This window comes from Cheilinus undulatus, linkage group 20 (assembly GCF_018320785.1).
Source record: "Cheilinus undulatus linkage group 20, ASM1832078v1, whole genome shotgun sequence".
Lineage (NCBI taxonomy): Eukaryota > Metazoa > Chordata > Actinopteri > Labriformes > Labridae > Cheilinus > Cheilinus undulatus.
This window is the reverse complement of record NC_054884.1, coordinates 35,284,956-35,307,644: the sequence shown is the minus strand read 5'-3', so window position 1 is coordinate 35,307,644 and position 22,689 is coordinate 35,284,956. Positions and strand designations below refer to the sequence as shown.

Sequence of the window (22,689 nt, the reverse complement as noted above, 5' to 3'; positions counted from 1 at the left end):
TGGTAAATTCTGAGCACTATCAAACTTGACAACAGGTCAACAAGTCCTTCTTCCTAAACAGGTTCTTCTAAACTAACACAGTCTTGAAGCTGCCAGTCAAACAAATGTGTCCACACCCACATAATCCTGAGAAGGCAGCTAATCATTGTCTAATTACCAACACCTGTGTGGGAGTCCAGGACCTTTAAAGTCCCAAACAAAGAAATATTAATACCATTGTTGCACTGAATAGCATCAGTGCTTTTGGGGATTTCATGTAGGACTCAGCAGCTTTGATTCCTATTGTCCCCAGTCATTAAAATGTGCAAGTTACCTCTTGATCATTGTTTTTGTTGAAGCCAAATTGCCTCTTGGCTATTGTTGTGTTTGTTTCTGCAGTTTGATTAGTTATTAGATTGATCTAAGCGCAGAAAAGAAAACAACATTAGGTTATTAATGCTGTCATAAACTCATAAGAGCTTTATATAAGTTAATTATATCGCCCTGCTGTTCTTGCTCTGATTATTACTAAGAATACAAGGCAAACCAATTTTATGGTGCTCCTTATTCGGTCAGCACACATACTACTATAAATCATTCACCACAGATTATTTTACGAAGCTGACGTGATCCGACCTTAGTTTATCAATATACTTCCTCAAAACCCAGATAAAGCAACACACCAGCCAGAGGAAGTCTGACTCAGTTTTATTATAGCAACATTAGTCATTAATAACAGCGGGAGACAGCGGCGAAGAGAGGCATTTCTGATCATCATACCTGCCGATGACGAGTGGGTAGGTTTCTGCAGCAGAGGAGGAGGAGGAGGCAGACCGGGTGAAGACGTGTACAGCGCTCCTGAGCTGGCTCGAGATGGGGGTCTTAGGGGCCCTGAGGATCCCGGGCCCCTGATGTAGGGCACCGACACACTGGTGGAGGGAGTCGGGGGCCGCATGGAGGATGTGGAAGACGCAATAGATGAAGAAGAAGAGGGAGGTTTGACAGGGGTGCTGCTCCTGAGAGGAAAGAAGCTGGCGTTAAAGAATTGTGAGGGAGGAAAACAAAAACAGATGGTCAGAGAAGAGTTTTACCTGCTGTTGTAGATGGGGTGAGATCGTCCAGGCAATGTGAGGAAGGATTTGGGTTTGGAAAGTGGCGGGCTGCCGTTGTGGTGGCGGCTATTGTTGCCGTTGAAAGGGCTGCGCCGGGGCACGGTGTCTGAGGCTGTGACCGGGGAGTGGGAAGGCATACAGAAGGGGGCAGAAGAGGTAGAAAGAGAGAGAGGCTCTGGGAAATGTGGCTCCAGGTTTTTCTCCTGACTCCGCTCCAGGCCGGATACCCTCGGGGTCACCATCAGCCTGGAGACGCTGGGCTCCACAACTGAGGAGGAGAATAGGAGTTAGTGCTTTTACTCATCAAACAATGCAGCACAGGCAGACAGTAGCTACAGTCATGTAGATACATTTTAGGTGCCAAGGATTCATCACAGGGCCCAATGTGCCACAACCCAGGACTGGAGGAAGGCAGGGTTTCAAGAGTCAAGCTTTACACATGTCAACAGACCTATAGACTATACATGTTCAAGTTTGGTGAATCTGCTCTTACTGTGCATGCCTGCCTCTATCTTCAACTACACATGTCTGAAAGTCTTCCTGCAGAGCTACAGTGTCCCTGAAGTTGTACCACTGAGTTTTTACTTGAATTTTGGAGGACAGCAGAAAAAGAAAGGCTTGCAGAATGCTTGCAGTACACGATGAAGGTTCATTCTTAACCTTCTGGGGACCCCTGGACCCAATTGGGTCATTTTAGCCACTTTAAACATTTTTTAAGTAAAGAAAATGTTAAAAGTTGCAACCTCACTTTTCATCACAATCTCACAAGTAAGTGATTTGGCACTTTTTATGATGGGATCCGTTTGGGTCCCAGGAGTTCTGAGTGTGAGTTTTTGATATAACCCTGTACTGCTCAAAAAAATAAAAATGCAAAAAATTCCACGTTGTTATAATTTACTGACATTTAAGGCTCTAATAACTTCAACCCAAAATTCCACTCCACAATTCATACATTTTGCATTGTTTTTTTGTTAAAATAGGAGGTGCTATTATGACAAAAATGGCATAAAAATTCAGAACACATATTTGAAAAATCAAAAGCTTTATTTTTCTGATTAGGGCTGGAGTTGATTAAAAAACTTAAGCTTTAAGTGGAAAAAATATTAATATTTATCGCTCATTTTCTGAAGGGACCCGCTTGGGGTCTTTAAAGGGGAGGTGGGGGTTTATAACACTTGAATTTGGATTTAAAAGCATTATCTCTTTTAAATTTTGTAATACCACAATATGATACCATTACTGCCAAAGGCAAGAAAAATACCATGACATCATTTTTAGGCCATATTGCCCAGGCCTATTATAAAGGTCGTGAAAATTTTCAATATTCTTTTCAATTTTCAGACAATAGGTAATAATAAATACTACTCACTGTTATTGTTGGGATCAACAGAATTATCAAATAATGAGGCTTTTAAAAAAAGAACAGATATTCAGTCAAATTTTAGCCAAAAGTTGCTAATGGCAAAAGAGAGAGAGCATCTGTGATTCATTCATATTCACAGCCCGACAAAAACTGATTTATCTCTGAGCCATTTTGCCATTTAACAGAGGATCAAAGTTGTTTACATCCCTTACAAACACAGTTTGTCAGCAAATTTTGTCTATTACTTGTTAATCAAGAAACTGACTAATCAAGGGAGATTAGGACTGCAATCTCAGAGGAGTGTGCAAAAGCACGATTATAAAACATCGTTGGGCTGACTAGGGAGTGCAGTTTTGATAAAGCATTCATGCCTTGGTACAATCCAAATGTAACAAGTAAAAAGGACACTTTTTAGATAATTTCATATCCTTTAACTAAAATATATATATATATAAATAACTGAAGGCGTTTTAAGACTTTTAAGGTCCATGAAAACCCTGTTGATTTACATTTATGGCAGGATCTACTTATTTCCTTGGCAGAAGAAGCAACAGTAGTCATACCTTTCCTTGTACTGACTGTAAAAACTGGGTCCATGTCATTGTCAGAAGCCTAGACAAGGAGAAAAAGCAGGTTACACTTAATATTTACTCAACCAAAACAGCCAGAAATTTCTTTTACCGTGTTCAGATTGCATCATGTATGATAGTCGATCCCAGCACTCAAAACAATTTAAGAATACTGATGTTTTAAATAAAAAGCTGCAAAACATTTGATACAAAAGGCACATTTCATGATATCAAAATAAAATATACAAATAACATAACTAAAGGTAATTGAATGCAGTAGAAAAAAAGGCAATGAAAACTAAATAGTACTTTCAAAGTCTAATTAAAAACTGTATCAATATTTACAACGAGACAGCAGTACACACCTTATCTCCCGTGTCACTCTCAGTGTCACACTAAAAGAACACAAAGAAAATGAAAGGTTAAGATTTTTTAACCATCAGAATATTCAGGTAGGACACAGGATTAAAGCAGTCTGCAGAAATGTTCCACAGTGTTGCAGAACATAACATCATGTTTACTTCAATGTCAGAGACTTACAATGTAGCCGGTCTCCAAAGGATGTCCCTGGAAAATGAGAATACCACATTAGTACCAAAAAAATAACATAAACAAAGACAAACGGCATCATTTACGACAGTTACATTGCAAAAGCTCAACTGTGTTTACATTATCCATTTTATTTGGTTGTAAGGATTCACCTGGCACTCAGGCTGGACCATGTGCTGAGTTTTTAAGATGAATCAATAGACTATTAAATTAGACATTAAAGATAAAAATGAAATTCTGTTGATTTTTCTTTCTTTTTCTTTGTGCTGCTTTTCCAGAGCAACACAAATAGAATTCATAGACATCCAATATTTGGCAATTTATTAAATCATTTAATTTATTTAAGTTTAAAAAATTCCAGGCAAACTCCCATACACCTTGTAAACCTCATCCACTCTTGGTGGGTATTTATGAGAACCGAGGTTTTTCTCTGCATTTTAGCCTTTCTTGCAGCTCTTTAGGTCACTAAAACAAACTTCTGAAACTTTGTTTATGGCATTTATGTGTAGATGGGAAAAACTGGCTCATAACTGTGCCACTTTTACTGCTGCTTGATGTCACTGGTGTGTGACATTATCACTTCCATTTCCATGGCAACACTGGATGCCAAACTTGTGGTGAGACAAGCCTTACTGACAGGACTTTTTACATGCCTACACATAGGCATACAGTTGCTCTCTCTCTATTCTGATGAACAGAGATGTCTAAATGGATGATAGAGATCACTGCTGCTTCATACAACACTCCTATGACTCCTGCCAATGCTGGACATTTTTGATGAGTTGGGCTGATGGGAAAAATCAAATATTGCAGAGGAATATCAGGAGTATTCTCTCATGCTAATGCCATTGTCAGCTTTCTGTGTGAGCTGCTTCGCCTGCTCACTGACAGACTACGAATGGCATGACGTGCTCTATTCTTGGCACCAATTAACAATGTGGTTTTGGGTTTTTATGCTCACCTGTGCTTGCACTGTATCTAAAATGCACTAATATGTCAGGAATGTTTGGAAACATGGGTGGAACTTGTTGGGTGGAGCTCCTCACCAGTTACCCATACTTTCCAAATGCTGTCGACCTATTTTTATAAAATAAACCTGTTTAATGCTTGACTCATCCGTGGAGTCGTGAGTTTTCATGCGTCAAATGTGAAATAAAATCTTCAGACACGCCTCCCTCACAGGGGTCCATTGTCGCAATTTTTTACCTGGCTGGGCACATCTCCAAAGCTATTATAGATGCGGATGCACCAGACGTCAAGATAGCCAATCCTGAAAAACTTTTAGTTACAGAGGTCAGAATATAGCTTGATTTTTTAGATTGAAATATCACCCACGAAAAGAAAAAGAAGGAAGAATGGTGTACTTCCTCAACTCTCTCTGGTATTGACCGCACAAGTAGTATATTGCCCCTCTTCCCACCTCTCTTGATGAAGTGGCCGTACGGAATAATTCTTCCTCTTTAACCTCCATTAAATCATGCTACAGACGTGATTTTTGAAGACACTGCCCCCCTTAGCTTGTGGGTAAATATTAGTTTGTGGTAAGAGGGTAGCCAGTGTTAGCACTGAACAATTTGGCAAAAAAATCTAATTGTGATATATGTTCAAAATATTGCAATTGCAATTTAAATTATGATTATTTTCAAGTTCCTCATTGTATGTATTTCTAAACATACAAGAAATAAATCACTGCATTTTATAATAAAAATATTTTTTTGGTAGATTAAACAAAGACTAAACAATTTAATTGTGATCCTTTTGAGTACCTGTTGTACAGACAGGAATAATTATTTTTTGTATTTCTTATTTTAATGAGACAGACATACAAAAGAGGGAAAGTGGGGATTTTTGCAAAGTGTTGCATGATGTGTAATGTAGCATCTCTGCTGCAAAACATCTATTATCTTGTACTTTGACAAACATTTCAGGTCAAAGAAATATTGCAAGTTCTGTGATTTGAAAATTGCAGTGTGTAATATTGCGAATTAATCTAAAATGTGATTAATTGCCCAGCCCTACTTGGTATAAATACACCAGACGTTTCAGCGTCACGATTCTGCATCAGTTTGTGACGGTGAGGCTGTCCATGTGGAAAGCATAAGCTAGCCTTTAGACAGACAGTGCCCACTCTCTCTCTCAGTTAATATTATGGCTAAGGATCAATACGTTTCTGTATGTTTGATACCAACAATCAATAGGGATTTTATCATCTTTAAACAAATGGTAGATAAGAGTATAGAAAATTCTTACGACCTCAGAAATGTTGTCAATGTTTTTGTTTATTTAAGACAATCTGGAGGAGTTTGGCTGCAATGTTAGAGCATGAAAAATAAAAAATAATCTGATATTGGACAATTTATCATTCTGAATTACCAAAAGTGTAGGCAACCCCGGCACTGTTCAAAATTGTGCTATTGAGTGCTATTTTCATAAACAATGTTGCCAACTTAAAAATGCAATTGAAGCATTGAAGCAAAGTACTCTCTGTTTCTCTTTTGGTATAAATTATGACTTGAGATCATCAAGTTACTATATTTTCTTATGCCACTGATCATAAAAATAAGGATTTTATCATTCTGAAAACACATGGTATCAAGGAGTACAGACATTTTGAAAAATCTCAAAATGCAGAAATGCTTCAATATTTTAAGTTAAGTGAGTGTGTAGGAGTTTGTCTGCATTTTTTGATAATCAAATACAAACAAAACTGCTTAATGATGTGCGCTAGGCATTCTACTATTGTTGCTGTGCAGTCAAACATGTTTAAGTATTTTCTGATTCCTACTAGAATCACATCAAAGTTTAAAATTCTTACATTTAAAAACCAATTCTTAATTCTCTACAGAAAAAAAGATGCTTATTAACAATAGCCATTCTCTAGTAAATATCAAGACATGATTTTTGGTCCAGATTTCCCAGCCCTATCTTTCACTGCTCAACATAAACACCCTTGCATGGTGTGTGTTTTAAACCAGTTTTTCAGGGTTTTACTCAAAAGCAGGATGTACAGCATTACACAACTGTAAACATCTCTATTTGAATAAGAATTAGCTGAACACAAACCACTACATGAAAGAGTGGTGTTCTTTACCTCTATCCTCCTCCTTTTATTCCTGCTCTTGCTGCTGGAGTGGCTGTGCGGGGCTCCTTCCTCCGGCTCGGACAGCGGCCCTCCACCGTTCTCCTCTGGACCCCTCTTCCCCTTGTTCCTTCTTCCCAGCATGTCAGAGCGCTGACTGGGCTTCAGAGAGCAGTCCATCTGATAGGAGAGAGATGAAATATCATTGTTTACATGTCGGCCAATAAGTGTGAATGTGTTTGCAGGGGCACAGGCGAGCTACATGACAATTAATATCCTGCTGGAGCTTCTACTGAGTGATTACAAAAGTAGAGACAGCAGAATGACATGATGGAGGAAAGCATCCAGGTTGTGTCTTTGTAGGGTTGTCCTCATACCAGATTTTAAACTCCAGTACCATATTAATAACAATTAAATAATATGGATGCCTGTTTTGATACACAGAAACAGAAGCCCAGACACCCTATCGTGGCTAATTCCTCATTTTAATCAGGCAGACACATGCACCTGTCTGATTGCAACAGTTGGCACTGCTTCTGGATTATGAAATTCAGACGGTGTGTGCCAGACCGTTTTTTTTTTGCAACTTTTAATAAATCCACTCCTCCCATGCTTTGGCTTGTTCAATAACTGTACTAGGTTCTTCTATGGCTTAGGTCCTTTTTGATATTACTAATTCTTAAGATAACCAACATTTTTATCATTTTCAAACATGTTTTTTTTGTTTCTAGTTATCTAAAACTGCAGACAAACTCCTGCATGTTGTCTAAATTGCACAAAAATGGCAGTGGAAGCACTGCCAGTGTTTTTATGCAGCTAAGACAGTATTTGTGGGAGCTTAATATCCGTTTTTGAAATCCATTCCTTCCCATAACGCCTGTCTTTTGAAACAGATGTTACTTTATAAAGCTTCTGCATATTTTTGCTACTAACAACCATGGAATACAGTATTGTTTTACCACGGAAGGTTTCAAAAAGTATCAAAGTATTAAACATTTTGACAACCTTAGCTATTGCTTCAATTGTTTGAAATGCAAATGTTAAGACATGATTACACTGAAAGTTTGGGAAAAATACTTTGCAGCTGTATCAAGCATGTTTATAAAATCCATCTAGGGCTGAACCATTTGGGAAAATACAATAACTGCATTTTTTTTTTACCCAATGTTGCGATTGCAATTTAATATGCGATTATTTCTTAAGTTCCCCATCTCATGCATTTTAAAACAAAAAAGCATAATTCATTCTATACCAGGGCAGAACAATTTTTTAAAAACATCCATTTTTTTACTCATTTTGTATTAAAGGGAATGCAAGTTTTTATTTCATTCTCATATTTAATTGAAAAAACATACAAAAATGAAGAAAATAGGATTTTTTGGACAGTAATCTAAAAATATGGCACTAGAATGACTGCATGATATGTAATGCATAAGATCTCTGCCTCAAAAAAAGTTACAAACTGGTATTTTGGCATATATTTCAGGTTAAAGAAATATTGCACATTCTGCAATTTGAAAATTGCAGCAGGCCATATTGCAATTTAATCCAATTTGCAATTCATTGCCCAGCTCTAAATCTATCTTTTTTGCAGCTTTTATGCCTTTATTTATAAAGGAGGTGGATGGAGAAACATGGGTGAAAGAGTTGGGGTGAGACAAGGGGGAAATGGTCCACCTTAAACCACTGGCTATTGTCCACAATAAAACATTTTTTCCTGAGAGATACTGGAAATGATTTCCTCCTCTGACAACCAAAGCTGTCCAAATTTGTAATACTTCAAAAATTTTCACTTTTACTTAATGCTGTAAATGAAAAATAGTACCAACAACAAATATCAAAATTTATAAAAAAAAAAACAAAAGAACCATCCAATTCACAAGCCAAGTATGTTCAAGAGGAATAAATCCACTAAAAATTGCTGGAAAAGTCCTGCACACGGAGCATGGTGTACAAAAACATTCCAATGCTTCGTTAACAAACCTAGGAAATGTTTGGTTTTTTAAAGCAGTTTAGACAGAAATTAAAATAAAAGAGGTGATCCCCGGCATGATTCATGAAAGATGTCAACAAAACTGCTCCAATACAGCTGTAGAGTCAATTATAAATGTCTCTTGTCTGTGGATCCTTACGCCCTTTGGAGTATGTGCCACATGAAAACTGTTGAATCCCTGCAACATGCTAACCTGGCACGCCAGATGGACTGTTTCATATCTTCATTGTTTGGATACATTTCACATTCATCTGGGAAAGCTCCCATTTAATGTGTTTGGGAAGGGCAGAACTGTTCAAAAAATTCTCGGAAGGTGACTGGAGGAACATTCTGTCCACCACATTTATGACGGGCCAATCAGAGCGACAATAATGTTGTACGTATGTGCTTCTCTTGAGCTGGCAGGCTGTTGCCTTAGTTTGTGAATAGCAGAGCTTCTCAGTAAATAAAATTAATACCAAAGCTGGTTGGGAGATGTGCTGATAGGGTAACCCTAACCCTAAACTGCCGCTTTCCTACAGTTATATTCAAGCAAATAGCTACCAAGGCAGCAGCCATGGGATAAACCAGCAAAGCCCACCCATGACTACAAACCCACACCAAAACAGGCCAGGAGAAGAGTGAAAACATCCTTTCTGTCATTAAAAGCATTCAGTGTTGCTCTTGTTTTGATAAAGAAATGTTGTCCAGTTCTGACCAAACTGCTGCTGTGGCTACATCAGACCTAATCAATCCACTATCAGCCATTGTATTCACCCATAACAAAACAAATGACACCCTAAATGACTCAGATTGGCACAAACCGAACAGTGATCGGGTCAGCACAGACATTGTAGATTGGAGCTTCTCAAAATGGATTAGCCTGATGACAAAGATGGGGTCTGGCAAATCGATCTGCTTTGCAAGGTTAGCAACATGCACCCGTTTCATCTTCTTAGCTGCGTGGTAGATGTAGAAGTAGGAAGAGGGTCACTGCTGGTTTCTTAAAGATAACAAAAACATCTATAGAAGCCGGATGGACTCCATTGTCTACACAGAACCAGAGAAAAAAAAAATGGCAACACAAGAGGCTGCCAGGACTGTTTCATCTTTTTGAGACTTGACAGATTTAAAAAACTATGTGTATATTTATTCCTACTGTATGGAACTGTTACTAATGTCAATGCAGACCAGTTGGGGGACGGGTGCAGCACAAAACAATCATAACTAACGTGAAAACGCCCCTAGTTTCTATTAAATAATATTCTTCTAACATGTCCAAGTGTCTATAGATGAGACAACTTCTCTGACAAATGTCTACCAAAATACTGTAGCGCATCACCTCACCAGGCAAACATCCGAGCTACTGCTCAGAGGCTGCTCAGCGATGGTGAGCTGACCATCTCTGAAGCTCTAAAGGTTGGACACCAGTGTTTCATGTGCAAAGACAAATTAAAAAAAAAAAGCTGGAGGTTTCTCCAATCCCCTAGAGAGCTGTATAGAAAAGACGGCATGTTAACCATTATGTGAAATTGATTGTTAGTACAGAGTGAAATCTATAGACTGACTTAACATCGCGCTAAATACATTTCAAATGGATAATGTAGAGCAATCAACTGCCATTTTCAAGGAAATTACACGCTTTTGCTTCACTCATTCAAAGTTGCCGGTGTAGTTTTAAATCCAGTTGCTATATTCTTGCAGACTTTCAAAAATGATATGTAATTTCTAAGTGCTCCATATAGATTTCCATTATACTGTTCAGTCAAAGGATTCGTTGAGTGTCGTAACCTATTAGGTGTTATTTTTTTCCCACACAGCTGGATGGTTGTCAGATTGAGCAATTTCTGAAGAAAAGGAGGCAGGATTTATCTGATTCCAGCAGGTGACTAATATCCTGTTTTAAGTTTTCTATGATGGCTGGCTAAAAAAAAGTCAGCTTGTGTTCAGGGAAACACTGATTACTATCTTAAACCATTTTCTGACATTTTATGAATTACACAGATCATCCATTTTCAGATTAGTCAACACTGGCTGCATCCCTAGTTTGGTTGTTATTTCTCAAAAAACACACCAACTTGAACAACTACTTCAACTTTATGACCAAGACTGATAAAACTCAGCTGTAGATGCGGGTCAACTTTGTCATTTGTAAACATGTTGGGCTTTCAGTGCTCATTTTCAATACAAAACCAGTGCAGTCCAGCGATTTCAGACCTCACCATCCTGAGAGCAAAAAGGCCTTTAGTGACAGATGATTTTTGCTGCTTTACAAATCAACTTTAGGAAAAGAACAGAGCCTGTCAATGTCATTTCTCCCTCAGCGACCAATGAAAATCAAGAAGGGACAGGACGTCTGATACCAACTTTATTAAAACCATGGCAGAAGAGAAACTGATCTGACTCATCTTTCCAGGGTGAAGTTTCCAAGTCTACAGCTAAAACTAATGGCAGGAGAGGATTCCTTTGCACTGTTTTTATGTTTTCTTGGTGATATTTCCTAGAAAAAGGACTCATATTAAGGACATTAAGCTATTTGATAATGATGGTACAGATACTACAGAGGTGAGCAGTCAACTTTTGTAACCCTGCAACAGTAAACACTGGTAAGAACTGCACTGCCAGCTAACAAAGTGTTGTATATGGACAACTGCAGACCACTGCTGTTTAAAAACCATATTCCAACATTTAACATCACCATACTTTGCTTAAAAAAATTCTTACTTACCTATCTGCCCCATTGAGGATTATTTTGCTCTAAATTTAATTTACCCACCAGAGTAGTGACATGGTTTGTTAATAATAGGGGAATTCTGCGACAATTCCTAATGAATAATCAGGTTTTCTGTCATAATGTTGCAATCAACAAAATGCCATCAGATTCATCATGACAGCATATTAACCAACACTAAAATACTCCTGTCTAAATCAGTTTCCACATCTGTCTACTGTGGAAATCCTGTATGAATGATATGGAATAAGAGAAGCTCTAATGTAAAATGTAAATACGCCCTAAAAAAGGAGTGCAACCCTTTGTTTCGATTGGTAAACAACTGTACCTTAAAGGCCAGACCGCTGCCATCATATTTCACTTTAAAGTGGATTTATTTTTTCTTTCATTTCTGAAAAGCCATTTGGCAGCTCATCAACGCCTCACAGAATTGGAACATGAATAATTAAAGCCTCTCCAGAAGCCATCAGAGGGATGCCTTAGGGTTTGGCCTGAGAGGATTGCTTTCTCCAAAACAAGAACGGTGTCGGAGTTGAGGAGTTCATTGGAAGGTTGTCAAAATATCAGATTTTAAACTTTGATAAGAGTCTGGTTAAAGACAAATGAGATGGATACCCATTCTAATAGCACGGCAACAAAAATAGAAGTCCTTGGTACCTAATATCGAGTCATTTCTTTTTTTAATCACCAATTACTGCAAACAAAGTCTTGCAAATGACAAAGGTTGTGTGCGATTTAGACAGTGCTCTCTCTCCCTCTCCCAAGATAACAAAGCAAAACTACGACTGAAGATCTGAAGGGATTTCACATGATTGAGAGATTTAAAGAGAACCATAAAAGTTACACAGGGACCCAAAATTCAAAGCTACCTCTCAGTTCGCATCAAATATTCAAAAATAAAGAAGAGGAAAGACTGCAATCTACCTGCCATGCAATGTTAAAGAGCAGGGATGTAACAACAACAGGCAAAGAACTTGTATATTGATACCATTATAGGCACATTCTTGTTTGATGTGGTTTACATCTATAACACCTCAAACTGATAAAAATATTGTTGATCCTTTATTTATTTAATCAAAATAAAATAGGAAAAGTGACATTGGTAATTTTTTCTGTCAGAGGATTTAATTTCATAAAATACATACTTAATGATCAACTGATGCTAATCTCTTTAGAAAACTTGGAATAACATAAAATCATGAAGTGATAACATACAATCCAATAGTGAGTAGAGTGGAAGGATATCACAATGTTTGACACTTTATGTTTTTGACAGATACCCTAAAATCTCTCATTTGTCCCTTCAAAAAGTATCAACTATTTGACATTTACAGCTTTTTTCGTAAAATAGGTGCAAAGAAGAGAAATGAGTCCAATCAGAAAATTGCAGGCCAATTCCTCTTAAGTGTGTTTGAGTTTGATTGCAATTTTTGATGGTCAAAGCCAATAAAGCACGAATTAATCAATGCTTAGAACTTTTATTTTGGTTGCTGTGGTATCAAAACAAGTATCGATATTGTTGATTCGTTTAGCATCATGTCAAAACATGATTTTCGTTTTAATCTGAACCATTTTAGGGATTCAACTCATTTCAGAATCAAATTGAAATCAAAGCAATGCGGGCAATTTCAATCGATTTCACAAAAAAAGCTCTTGAAATACCATATTTTTAATAAGTGAAGGGCATAACCTAAAAGACTCAAGAAACATAGATCATATTTAGTTAAAATTGTTCATAAAATGGCTTACTTTCTACATAAAATGGGAAACTTTAATGCATCATTTTAAAACCCGATTATTAATCCAGTAAAGTGACACATAATTTTAAGTGCAGAAAAGTTGCCTATGCTTTTGTGTTATTTAGAATATGCATGAGTATGCATACAAATTTTGGTAACTAGAAACAAGAAGTTACCAATCACTGTGTGCCTTGAACTTCTATTTCTGTTCCCTTGGTATTAAGACCTGGTAATTAACCAAAATTCTGATTAAATCATAATCTGTCTTTCTGCAATTTTCAAATTGCTGAAGGTGCAAATTTTTCAACCTTAAATGTGTGTCAAAATATCAGTTAAATGCATTTTATTTTGCATTTTTGTATGTTTTTCCAAATAAAAATGAGAAAGACTCAACAAATTTTATTCCCTTCAATACAACTATTCACACCCAAATGTGTATTCACATCATTTGATTTTAACTAAGGCTGATTAAGTCACCAAAATCCAGATTAATTTGCCTACTGTAATTTTGAAATTACAGGTGATTTATTTCTATAACCTTAAACATGTCAAAATACAGATCTATTACATTTTTATTCAGCAGGGATGTTATGCTCATAATGTAAACATTCAAGTTCTTTTTTCTAGAAAAGTTTGTAAAAAAACAAATTTTCCTAGTTTCTGAAGATGTTTTTCTTACTCAAAATGAGAATAATATTAAAATTTGATTCTTTTCAATACAGCAATTCATTGGAAATTTGCAAAACGAGTCAAAATAAACACAACTGCATAATTATTGGCACTATTTTTGTCTCTAAGAGCATATTGGCATTACTAGTAACATACTGAAATTCAAAGTTTTGGTATGGTGACAACCCTAGAATCCAGTATGGTGAAACTTAGTAAATAGTGAGATGAGTGTGCCTTTACATTATTAATAGAGAGCAATCCATCATTGTGTTTGTACTGGCATTGGTGACAGACTATTTTTGATGGATGACAGCTGATGACTGGCTGTCAGAATAAAGATATTTACCTCCAGAGCCTCCAGGCTAATGAAGCTTGCAATAGCAAAGCCATCAATGATGTCTTCCTCGCAGGACACAGACTCTCTCTTCCTCCTTCGTGGAGGCCTGTGTCTCCCAAAACCAGGCCGGCTTTCTCTCCCTCCGGGACCCAGCACACTGTTAGTCCCCCCAGCCTCCCGATCGGAGCCTGAGGACAGGGATGTGGCCCTCTCCACAGCCAGGTCCACTCTCCTCCTCCGCCGCTCCCTGTCGCGCTGTGATCGGGACCGTCGGCTCTGCCTGAACCCAGTGCTCCTGCTCGGGCCCTCCATGTTCAGACGACTCCTCCTTTAGTAACTCCTGTGAGGCCAAAGGCACTTTGTTCAAGTCCCGGTCCTTCCCGGTGGAAGGCACCGAACCCTAAATAAAACCCCACCACACAGGCAGGCAGGCCCTCCCAGTTAAAATGGCGTTAATGGAACCAGTGGCTATTATTTACCGTCCTTTGACAACAGTCTATTGGCATCAGAGCCTTTCTTTCGGCGAAATTTTAGAGTCATTTCAATTAATCCGAAATAAATCCGAGATCCACATAGGAATTTAAAACATCCACGACCCTCGCTGATGTCAGGACATAGCAGATTGAGTCTCGTAGACGGCTAACATTAGCTAGCCAGCAAGAAATTCAACCCACATAAGTTATACGCATGTAAACAAAAAAAAGGACAAGGCTTTTCGTGTTATAGACAAAGCAGGCCAAATCGCCTTTGGATTGATTTCAAAATTAAACCCAAACTAACATGGGCATTGCTCAATACAACTCACACGTCCTAGATTTCGTAAATTTCTGCTCACGCTGACAAATTTATTTGCCTGTTAGCAAAATTAGACGGTTAGCTTGTTAGCAGGGCCGAATATCCGACAATATCACACATCACAGCGTTAATATTACATTTAAGGTATTGTTATTGACATCTAATGTAAATTACTCCCAAACCGAGGAGTAAATTGACCTGTCTTTTTGAGTTTAAGTAATCAGCGCTAACGCTAGCTGATAGGTCAGTGTAGCCAATTAGCCTTTGCTCATTTGGTTAGCTTGTACACAGCTAACTCAATACAATATATTCAGCTTACAACCTAAGAATAAAACTATATTCTTACAATGTATATGTAAAGACTGACACGCCGGATAGAACAAAACGGAGCTAACTAACAGTCTCAGACGAGTAGAGCTTGATTTTCCCCAGCCGGATTGTTGATGGCCGATAGAAATGGTTGAATTCGCATCACATCAAAAGAAAGACGTAACGTTAGCACTCCGGCTAGCTAGCATTAGCCGATCCAGCTGTTAGCCACCAAAGCAAGACCTTTAATTTTTTTTAAGGAAGCGGAAGGAATACGGAAGATTTTTACAACCAATCGCCGATATAATTATGACATCTCGCTTCTTCACGCAAAACTCTTCTGTAGTTTCCACTCCATCATAAAGAAAAAAATCAAGGCCCAAATTTGAGAGCCTCGGAGTCGATTTCCATTAACGAGGGTGTCGGCCAAGCCCCCGTTGGGCTGGGCAGCTCCTTCATGCAGCCTTCACTGTGTAATCCACTGTTTAGGATTAGTTGGACCCCTCGCCGACGTTTCCAGTCAAAGATGTTTTATTCTCGCTGAATCCAGAATGTAAATATATGAAGAGAGAAACAGAACGGCTCCGCTGCTGTCCCTTCACAAGTTTCCACTGAATTGGAAATTTATCGTGAAAATCAGGGAGACACAACCCTTGTCAGCCGTGCAGTGCATTGTGTGCGCCACTCTTCTTCCTCAGTCATCAAACTGGTTAGCTGATAGCTATGCTCGTCCATGCTGCCACCGTGTGGAGGGTTTATGTTAGACTTTATTTTTCATTTATTGTCAGCTCTCCAGACAATCAGCTGGCTCAAGCCTACCAATCCTCTGGGAGCATTTGGTTGTAAAGGGCACGATCTTTGTAAATGATAAAGCTGCTCCAGTCTTAACTGTTCCGGGCCTTGGGATCCAAGGGCCTCAGTCAATATCAGATATGTATCAGGGTGTATCAGATATGAGGTTATTAAAAATGTCAAATTAATACAGTTTTTGGAGGATTTCTGTTGTTCCTTCCATTTTAAAGTTTCACTACTGTGCATTTAAAACTGTTCTGTTTCATCTGGGATTTTTTTTGTGTGCTGGACTTCCTGTTTGTATAGCCTACGGACCTGCTTTTATTTCAAAATAGAGTACCAACATCAGAAACACATGTGGACAAAATGTTTAGTGTCCTTTGGTTAAAGAAAGAACCCCCCACACACACACACAATTTTTTTTTTTATTTTTAAAGATTTTATTTTATTTATTTTATTGCCTTTATTAAATAGAGCTATGACAGTGGATGGAGCCATAAACTTTTTTATTTTTCTAAAGATTGTATTCTATTTAATGGTATTGCCTTTATTAAATAGAGCTATGACAGTGGATGGAGCCAAAAACTTTATTATTTTTTTAAGATTTTATCTTATCTGTTTTATTGCCTTTATCAAAAGGAGCTATGACAGTGGGTGGAGCCATAAACTTTTTTTATTTTTTATAGATTTTATCTTATTTATTTTATTGCCTTTATCAAAAAGAGCTATGACAGTGGGTGGAGCCATAAACTTTTTTATTTTTTAAAGATTTATTTTATTGCCTTTATTAAATAGAGCTATGACAGTGGATGGAGCCATAAACTTTTTTATTTTTCTAAAGATTTTATTCTATTTAATTTTATTGCCTTTATTCAATAGAGCTATGACAGTGGATGGAGGCATAAACAGGGATGAGAGAGTGGGGAATGACATGCTTTGAAAGAGCCACAGACCGGGCTTGAACCAGGGCCACCTGTGTACATGGGGTGTGACCTTAACTCTGGGCCCTCTGTCCCACAATTGAATAAAGTTTAACAAGTTAGCAAGATGCATGAGGAAAAATTGGGTTACAGCTTGTTATCCTGAGGAATAAACATCAATCTATTTTCTTTCTATCAATTGAAGCTTTTTTAGTAAGTAGGTCAAATAATTTCTTTTACCAATGTACAATAAAATGCTTTTCATATGGGGTTACTGTGTTTGAGGAACGATCAACAGTCACTTCTTTAAATCTGAAATTAAAGATTTTTTTTTTTATCCTTCTTTGTTTTTGTCCACATGTGATGTTCTGGATGATGCTGATCAGGCTCGGGCCAGTTGGTCACCTCCCTCTTGGAGGTCCTCTGGACATGTCCAACTGGGAGGATACGATGAGGCAGATCCAAAACTGATGGATCTGCCTTGGGGTCCCCTCCCTGTTCAGAGCACTCTAAGGATCCCTCGTGAGCAGTGTTAATTTTGTCAACTAAAACTATGACTAAAAATGTTCTTTGACAGCCTTTTGTTCCATGACAAAAACTAGACTAGACTAACAAAAATAGATCTGCGATGACTAAAACTTACAAAAACTAAGTTTAGCTTTCATCAAGATTACTAAAATTAAGACTAAAATGTAATGTAGTTTTCGTCAGACTTTCAGAATCTGTGATATTTTTCCACTGTGGGTAAATCTGTCAAAAAAAACAAAACAATGCAGCCGGAGCTCTTCTGCCTCTCATCTGTAGAAAGCAGGGACCACAGGTTTGTCAGGCTGCATAGAATTCACTAACATGATTTGGTACCAGATTTAGGCAAGAAAATAAATGCTTGGACTAAAAGTGAAGACTAAAATGTGGGTACTTTTTATGGACTAAAACTAGACTAAAATGTTTTGAGTTTTCGTCAACTAAAACTAGACGAAAACTAAAATGGATAGAAATGACTAAAATGTGACAAAAAATAAAATGCATTTCATTTAAAGACTAAAACTAAGTCTAAAATTAAAAATAGCTGCCAAAATTAACACTACTCATGAGGAGCTGCAAAGTCTGGGTTGGTTTGCTTAGCCTGCTGCAACCTGGCCCTGGAAAAGCTAGCAACAGTAGCCAGTGGGGGGCCTTATTTTTTATTTTTTTTTAAATAGTGGTTGTGTCAGTAAGAGATTCTTGTAAAAGTCATTAGAGCAGTGTAAAATGACCGTTTTGTTTCAATCCTTAAATTTAATGTAACCAAAATTAAAGGAATGAACACTTATTGTATCATACTTACCTTTTTAATCATTCCAAAATATTTTACCAACTCAAAAAGGAAGTAAAATTGGCCATGGATACTGTAAGGGCCTCTAAAAACATTAACAGTCATCAGCTAAGGATGTGTTTGGTCATAACAGTGTAAAAAAAGAGTATACAGTAGAAGTCAGTGTATTTTTTATCTGATATAAGCCACCTGTATTTACAAGTTTTTCATTGTGGGAATCGTATTTTCAGTCAGAGGACTGTTGGCGCTCCTGCTGCTGTGCTGGTTGTCCTCAGGCTTGAGCCAATGGAAAGTCATGCAGAGAGTAGGCAGGCAGCCTGGAAGAGCACAGTCCGAAGTCCCAGTGAAACTGCAGATAAGGGACACAGACAGAGACTGTCAGACGGCATGGTAGTCGTTCTGACCCTACAAAAACACAGACACGACAAATGACTTCTTTCCAGGTTTTTTTAAAGGGCCATCATGTCAGAGAGAGAAATCTTGACTGGATTTAAATACACAGTATTTACATTCAGCTGCCAATATGACACATGGAGAAAGATCCACAGCTGAATTTCACCACCACACTCCATAAGATGCATTTCTTTAACAGTAAACCAGTGTCATTATTTTGAATTTCCCATAATGAGGGGGAAAAGCTGTTTAAAAGGGGCCTTCCTGGTTTTTCAAATCATGACTCACAGCTCATGTTGGTATAAATAACTTATTTATACTCATTTACTTTAAGTCACTACCTTTTGCAACATATGAGATAAAATGCAATTAAACTCAATTATTAAACTCATTATGTCTCCATACAATTATTTTATTGTATCTTGATGTGATTCATGTCTACTGGCCTTTCTTTGTATCTGAAACTTTAAATGACAAAAATCAGAAAAGTAGACTCACCAAAAACCTGTTCTCTGAAAGTCTATTTTGACTTTATGTTGGTAAGTCCCAAAAGTAGATGATTCATGACACTTTTACAATAACGACTCATCTAACTTACCAATAAAACTGATTCTGACTGGCCTTGCTGATCACATCATGAAAATTCAATTCCTAAAGCCAAACTTAAGTTTAAAACATCTTTTTTAACCTTTTAAAACGTATGAATTCACTTCAGTATAAAAATTACCTTTAACTTTATTGTCAGAATACAATTTTCTGCATTTTTGTGTATTTTGTTATCCTTGTTTGAACATGCATAGTTTCAATTGTAAACTTTTATACCAAATTCCCACCCTATCTATGCAAAGTGAGTTAAAAATAAACTTCAGACAGCATGGTGTATCAATGATTTTAGAGTAATAAAGACACTTATTACACAGTTAGAATAAATAAGAAAAAGATATAAGTAATTAAGTATATTTTTTTAGTTCAAACACTATCATTTTTGTCTAAATAATGCCAAGACTTCTTGGCATTTGAAATGTAATTTTTTTGTTTAAAATAGCACATTAAACCCTCTGAAAAGCAAATGGATTCTTGAGAAGCAGCCCCCCTGGACCTTCCCTTGTTTGGGCTTAGCTCCTGATGTTTTAAATGTCTGGCTCCACCCCTGGTCTGGAATTGTTTTACGTTTCAGGCTTCAGTCAATATAATCAGCCGATATATCAGCTGTAAATATTGGGTGAAATTTCATATCTTATTATATGTTAGTTATTAAGCCAATATCTGCTGATACCAACATCATGCCAACAACACTGTGCATCCAGAATATACGTAACTCTGGCAAAAATTGGGGAAAATGGGTTAAACGTGGGAGGCTCCCTCGCTCCCTTCTTCCATTCTCTTTTCATAAAAGTTGCCTAAGATTTTGGAGGTGTTCTCTTTCTTTTGGTTGAAAATATGAAGGAGAATTGGGAAGTTTCTGTACTTTTTTGATACCATTCATCATTATAAAAATGAAGATTTCACCTTTTTAAAATCCAGAAAAGTTTGAGAATTTCCATAGCAGAAATGTTGATGCGTTTTTAAAATTTGGACAAGGTTTAGGAGTTTGTACGATTTTTGATAACTGGAAATTAAAAGTTTCCCGACATAGGTTGTACTAGGTCCTATACTTTTGTTTAGCTGTGGTTTAAATATTATTTATTTAGAATCATGTCAATGCTTAAAATAAGGTATTATAACAACTATTTATTCCTTCACAGAAAAAAAATATACATATTGTATCCCCATTTTTGCAGCAGTTTTAAAAGTGTCTCCACTTTTCTTCTATAAAAGTGCCATGTGGTTCTAATGTCCATACAGTACCACAGTTAAGGTTACCTTGGTTCAAGTACAGGTAGATGTTTTTTATTAGTCATCTGTTGGACCTCCTGGTGAACATCAGAGAGTGCAGAAGGATTCCTGCAGCTACAGAGACGTTTAGAGACTCTACACCAGGGAACAGCTCTCTACCAGGCGGGATGGTGAGGAGGGTCTGGCACAGAGAGAGCAGCTCCTTGGACAGTCCTTCCCCCTCTCTCCCCATCAACAGCAGCATGGGTTTAGTCATCTTAAAGTCCGAACACTCTGTGACAGGGACCCGGGACACCTCTGCTTCAGCCCCCACTGTCCCAACCACCTCCCATCCTTGTGTCACCTTCAGTCTCAGCATCTCCTCCAGGTTTTCATATCCATACACCCCCATCACCTCCATGACACCTGAGCTGGCCTTGCTGACCACTGGAGATAACGGACAGCTGTGGTGAAGACTGCTGGCCACTCTGTCCACACCGAGGAAGTAAGCAGAGCGAAGGATGGCACCCAGGTTCATGGGGTCTTGTATCTCCTCCAGGATGAGCCACAGAGGAGGGGTGCTGTACTGTATTTTAAATGCTGAGTCTGTGGCTTCAGTGAGGTAGCTCAAAGGACTGGCCTTCAGACAAACTCCTTGATGCACCCGCCCCCCAGACATCTTATCCAGATCTTTCTTGCTGACCCGGTGCACTTGAACTCCTTGTTTATAAGCCTCTTCACACACCTTTAACACAGAAGCTCTATGAGAGGCCTCTCCATCTTTAACAAACAGCTTGTGGGCTTTTCTTCTACCCTGGGTGAGAGCCAGAAGGCAGGGGGAGATGCCAAAAACAATCTCTACTGATTTGGAGTCCTGGGTTGACTTCTCTCTCAGAGGCCTCTCCCTGTCTGAGGGGAAATCCTCCAGACACAACTTCCTCAGTTCAGATGACACCCTGCGGTCGTGTCCCCTACCTTGAATGAGCTTTTGCTGCAAGGTGGTCTCATTTTCCAGAGACTTTTTACGATCCTGCCTTCCACCAGACTCTCTACGTCCTCTCTTCACCACAGGTTTGATGTTGCTGCTCTCCTCTGGGTGCAAAAGAGAAGCTGAAACATGGTAGGAGGCACCGTGGGAGCCCACAAATGCAGCCTTCTGTAAACTTCTACAAACATAACGCAGCATGTGTGGATGTGAACTGCTGGATACCCACATAATAACCACTTAGATGTAACCCAGAGCAGCAGTCCAAAAAGGCCTTCTCAGCCCGCCTAAAAAGTTCATTAATCGACAAATATCCAGTCCGCAGGTTTCACTGAACACCAATATTCTTCGTTTAACCTTTAACAGTCGGTATAACCATCCTGAACAGCTATGTTTGTGCTATTCACATGAAATTCCGCACGTGTAATCTGGGTTGTAAAGTTCGCTGAAAAAGGAGCGGAAAACAGGAAGATGTGCCTAAAAAAATAAAAGCCCATCTCATGTATGAAACCAGTAATACAAGTCTTGGTTCGTAACAACTGAATAAAAAAATTAAAACAAAAAACAACATAAACAGAAGAACTCATGCTAAACTTTTTGAAATAAATATAAATAATTAACGAGGTTAAGTTAAATTAAAACTACCTAAACTATACTTAAAATTATTATGTTTAGGCATGTTTTTATGATATATACGTACTTTAAGCAATGAACCACACTTATTCCACGCTGCTCTGTATATAAAGTATAAATATCTCTTTTATATAACGTATTTCTTATATTCTTTGATTGAAAAAAATCTCAGGCCATAGAAAATGTTTTAAAATGAACATATGGGTCCTATTTTAAGGCTTCCCTATAGAGCCTTGAATAGATATCATAATATGACTTCATAGTCTAATTTAATTGAATATAACTAAATTTAATAAAATAATTAATCTTCAACCAAAAATGTCTGAAGCTCCAAGTATAGCTTTGGCTATAATTTTTACATTTTAATTGTTTTTTTTTTTTGTTTTTTTTTTTACGAATAACGATGTAAGCAAACTAAAACACTCAGATTTAAATGCTAGGCTACAATTTCCCTCCTTCTTTCGCAAAACAAAAACAAAAAAAAACACAACAGTTAAACCTCACATTTAGCTCTGACATAAACACACATTTGCAAAATGCAAGAAAAATGGCTGAATATCAAGCCCGTTGTCTTTTTACACTATAGTATTTAAAGTACTGCTTAAAGATTCAGACATTAAAAATAGTCATATC

General features: G+C 37.7%; 2 protein-coding genes across 5 annotated transcripts in view; both read right to left on the bottom strand.

Moving 5' to 3' along the window:
- Positions 1–15,882, bottom strand: part of fbrs (fibrosin) — a 37,636-nt gene extending 21,754 nt beyond the window's left edge. For all 4 annotated transcript variants that reach the window (XM_041815402.1, XM_041815404.1, XM_041815403.1 and 1 more), the window contains exons 1-7: positions 14,109–15,882; positions 6,664–6,831; positions 3,564–3,590; positions 3,389–3,418; positions 3,018–3,066; positions 1,071–1,359; positions 760–995 (exon numbers count right to left, since the gene is read on the bottom strand). In XM_041815402.1, the coding sequence (XP_041671336.1) occupies positions 760–995; positions 1,071–1,359; positions 3,018–3,066; positions 3,389–3,418; positions 3,564–3,590; positions 6,664–6,831; positions 14,109–14,411 (1,102 nt within the window). In that variant the 5' untranslated portion in view covers positions 14,412–15,882. The remainder of the gene's footprint in view (positions 1–759; positions 996–1,070; positions 1,360–3,017; positions 3,067–3,388; positions 3,419–3,563; positions 3,591–6,663; positions 6,832–14,108) is intronic.
- A 2,501-nt stretch (positions 15,883–18,383) lies between these two features.
- Positions 18,384–21,858, bottom strand: mrm1 (mitochondrial rRNA methyltransferase 1 homolog (S. cerevisiae)). Its single transcript, XM_041815042.1, has 2 exons — positions 20,487–21,858; positions 18,384–18,579 (listed from the first exon to the last, which is right to left on the bottom strand). The coding sequence occupies exon 1, from the start codon at positions 21,652–21,654 to the stop codon at positions 20,521–20,523; it is 1,134 nt and encodes a 377-aa protein (XP_041670976.1). The 5' UTR covers positions 21,655–21,858; the 3' UTR covers positions 18,384–18,579; positions 20,487–20,520.
- Between the last annotated feature and the right edge of the window lie 831 nt (positions 21,859–22,689).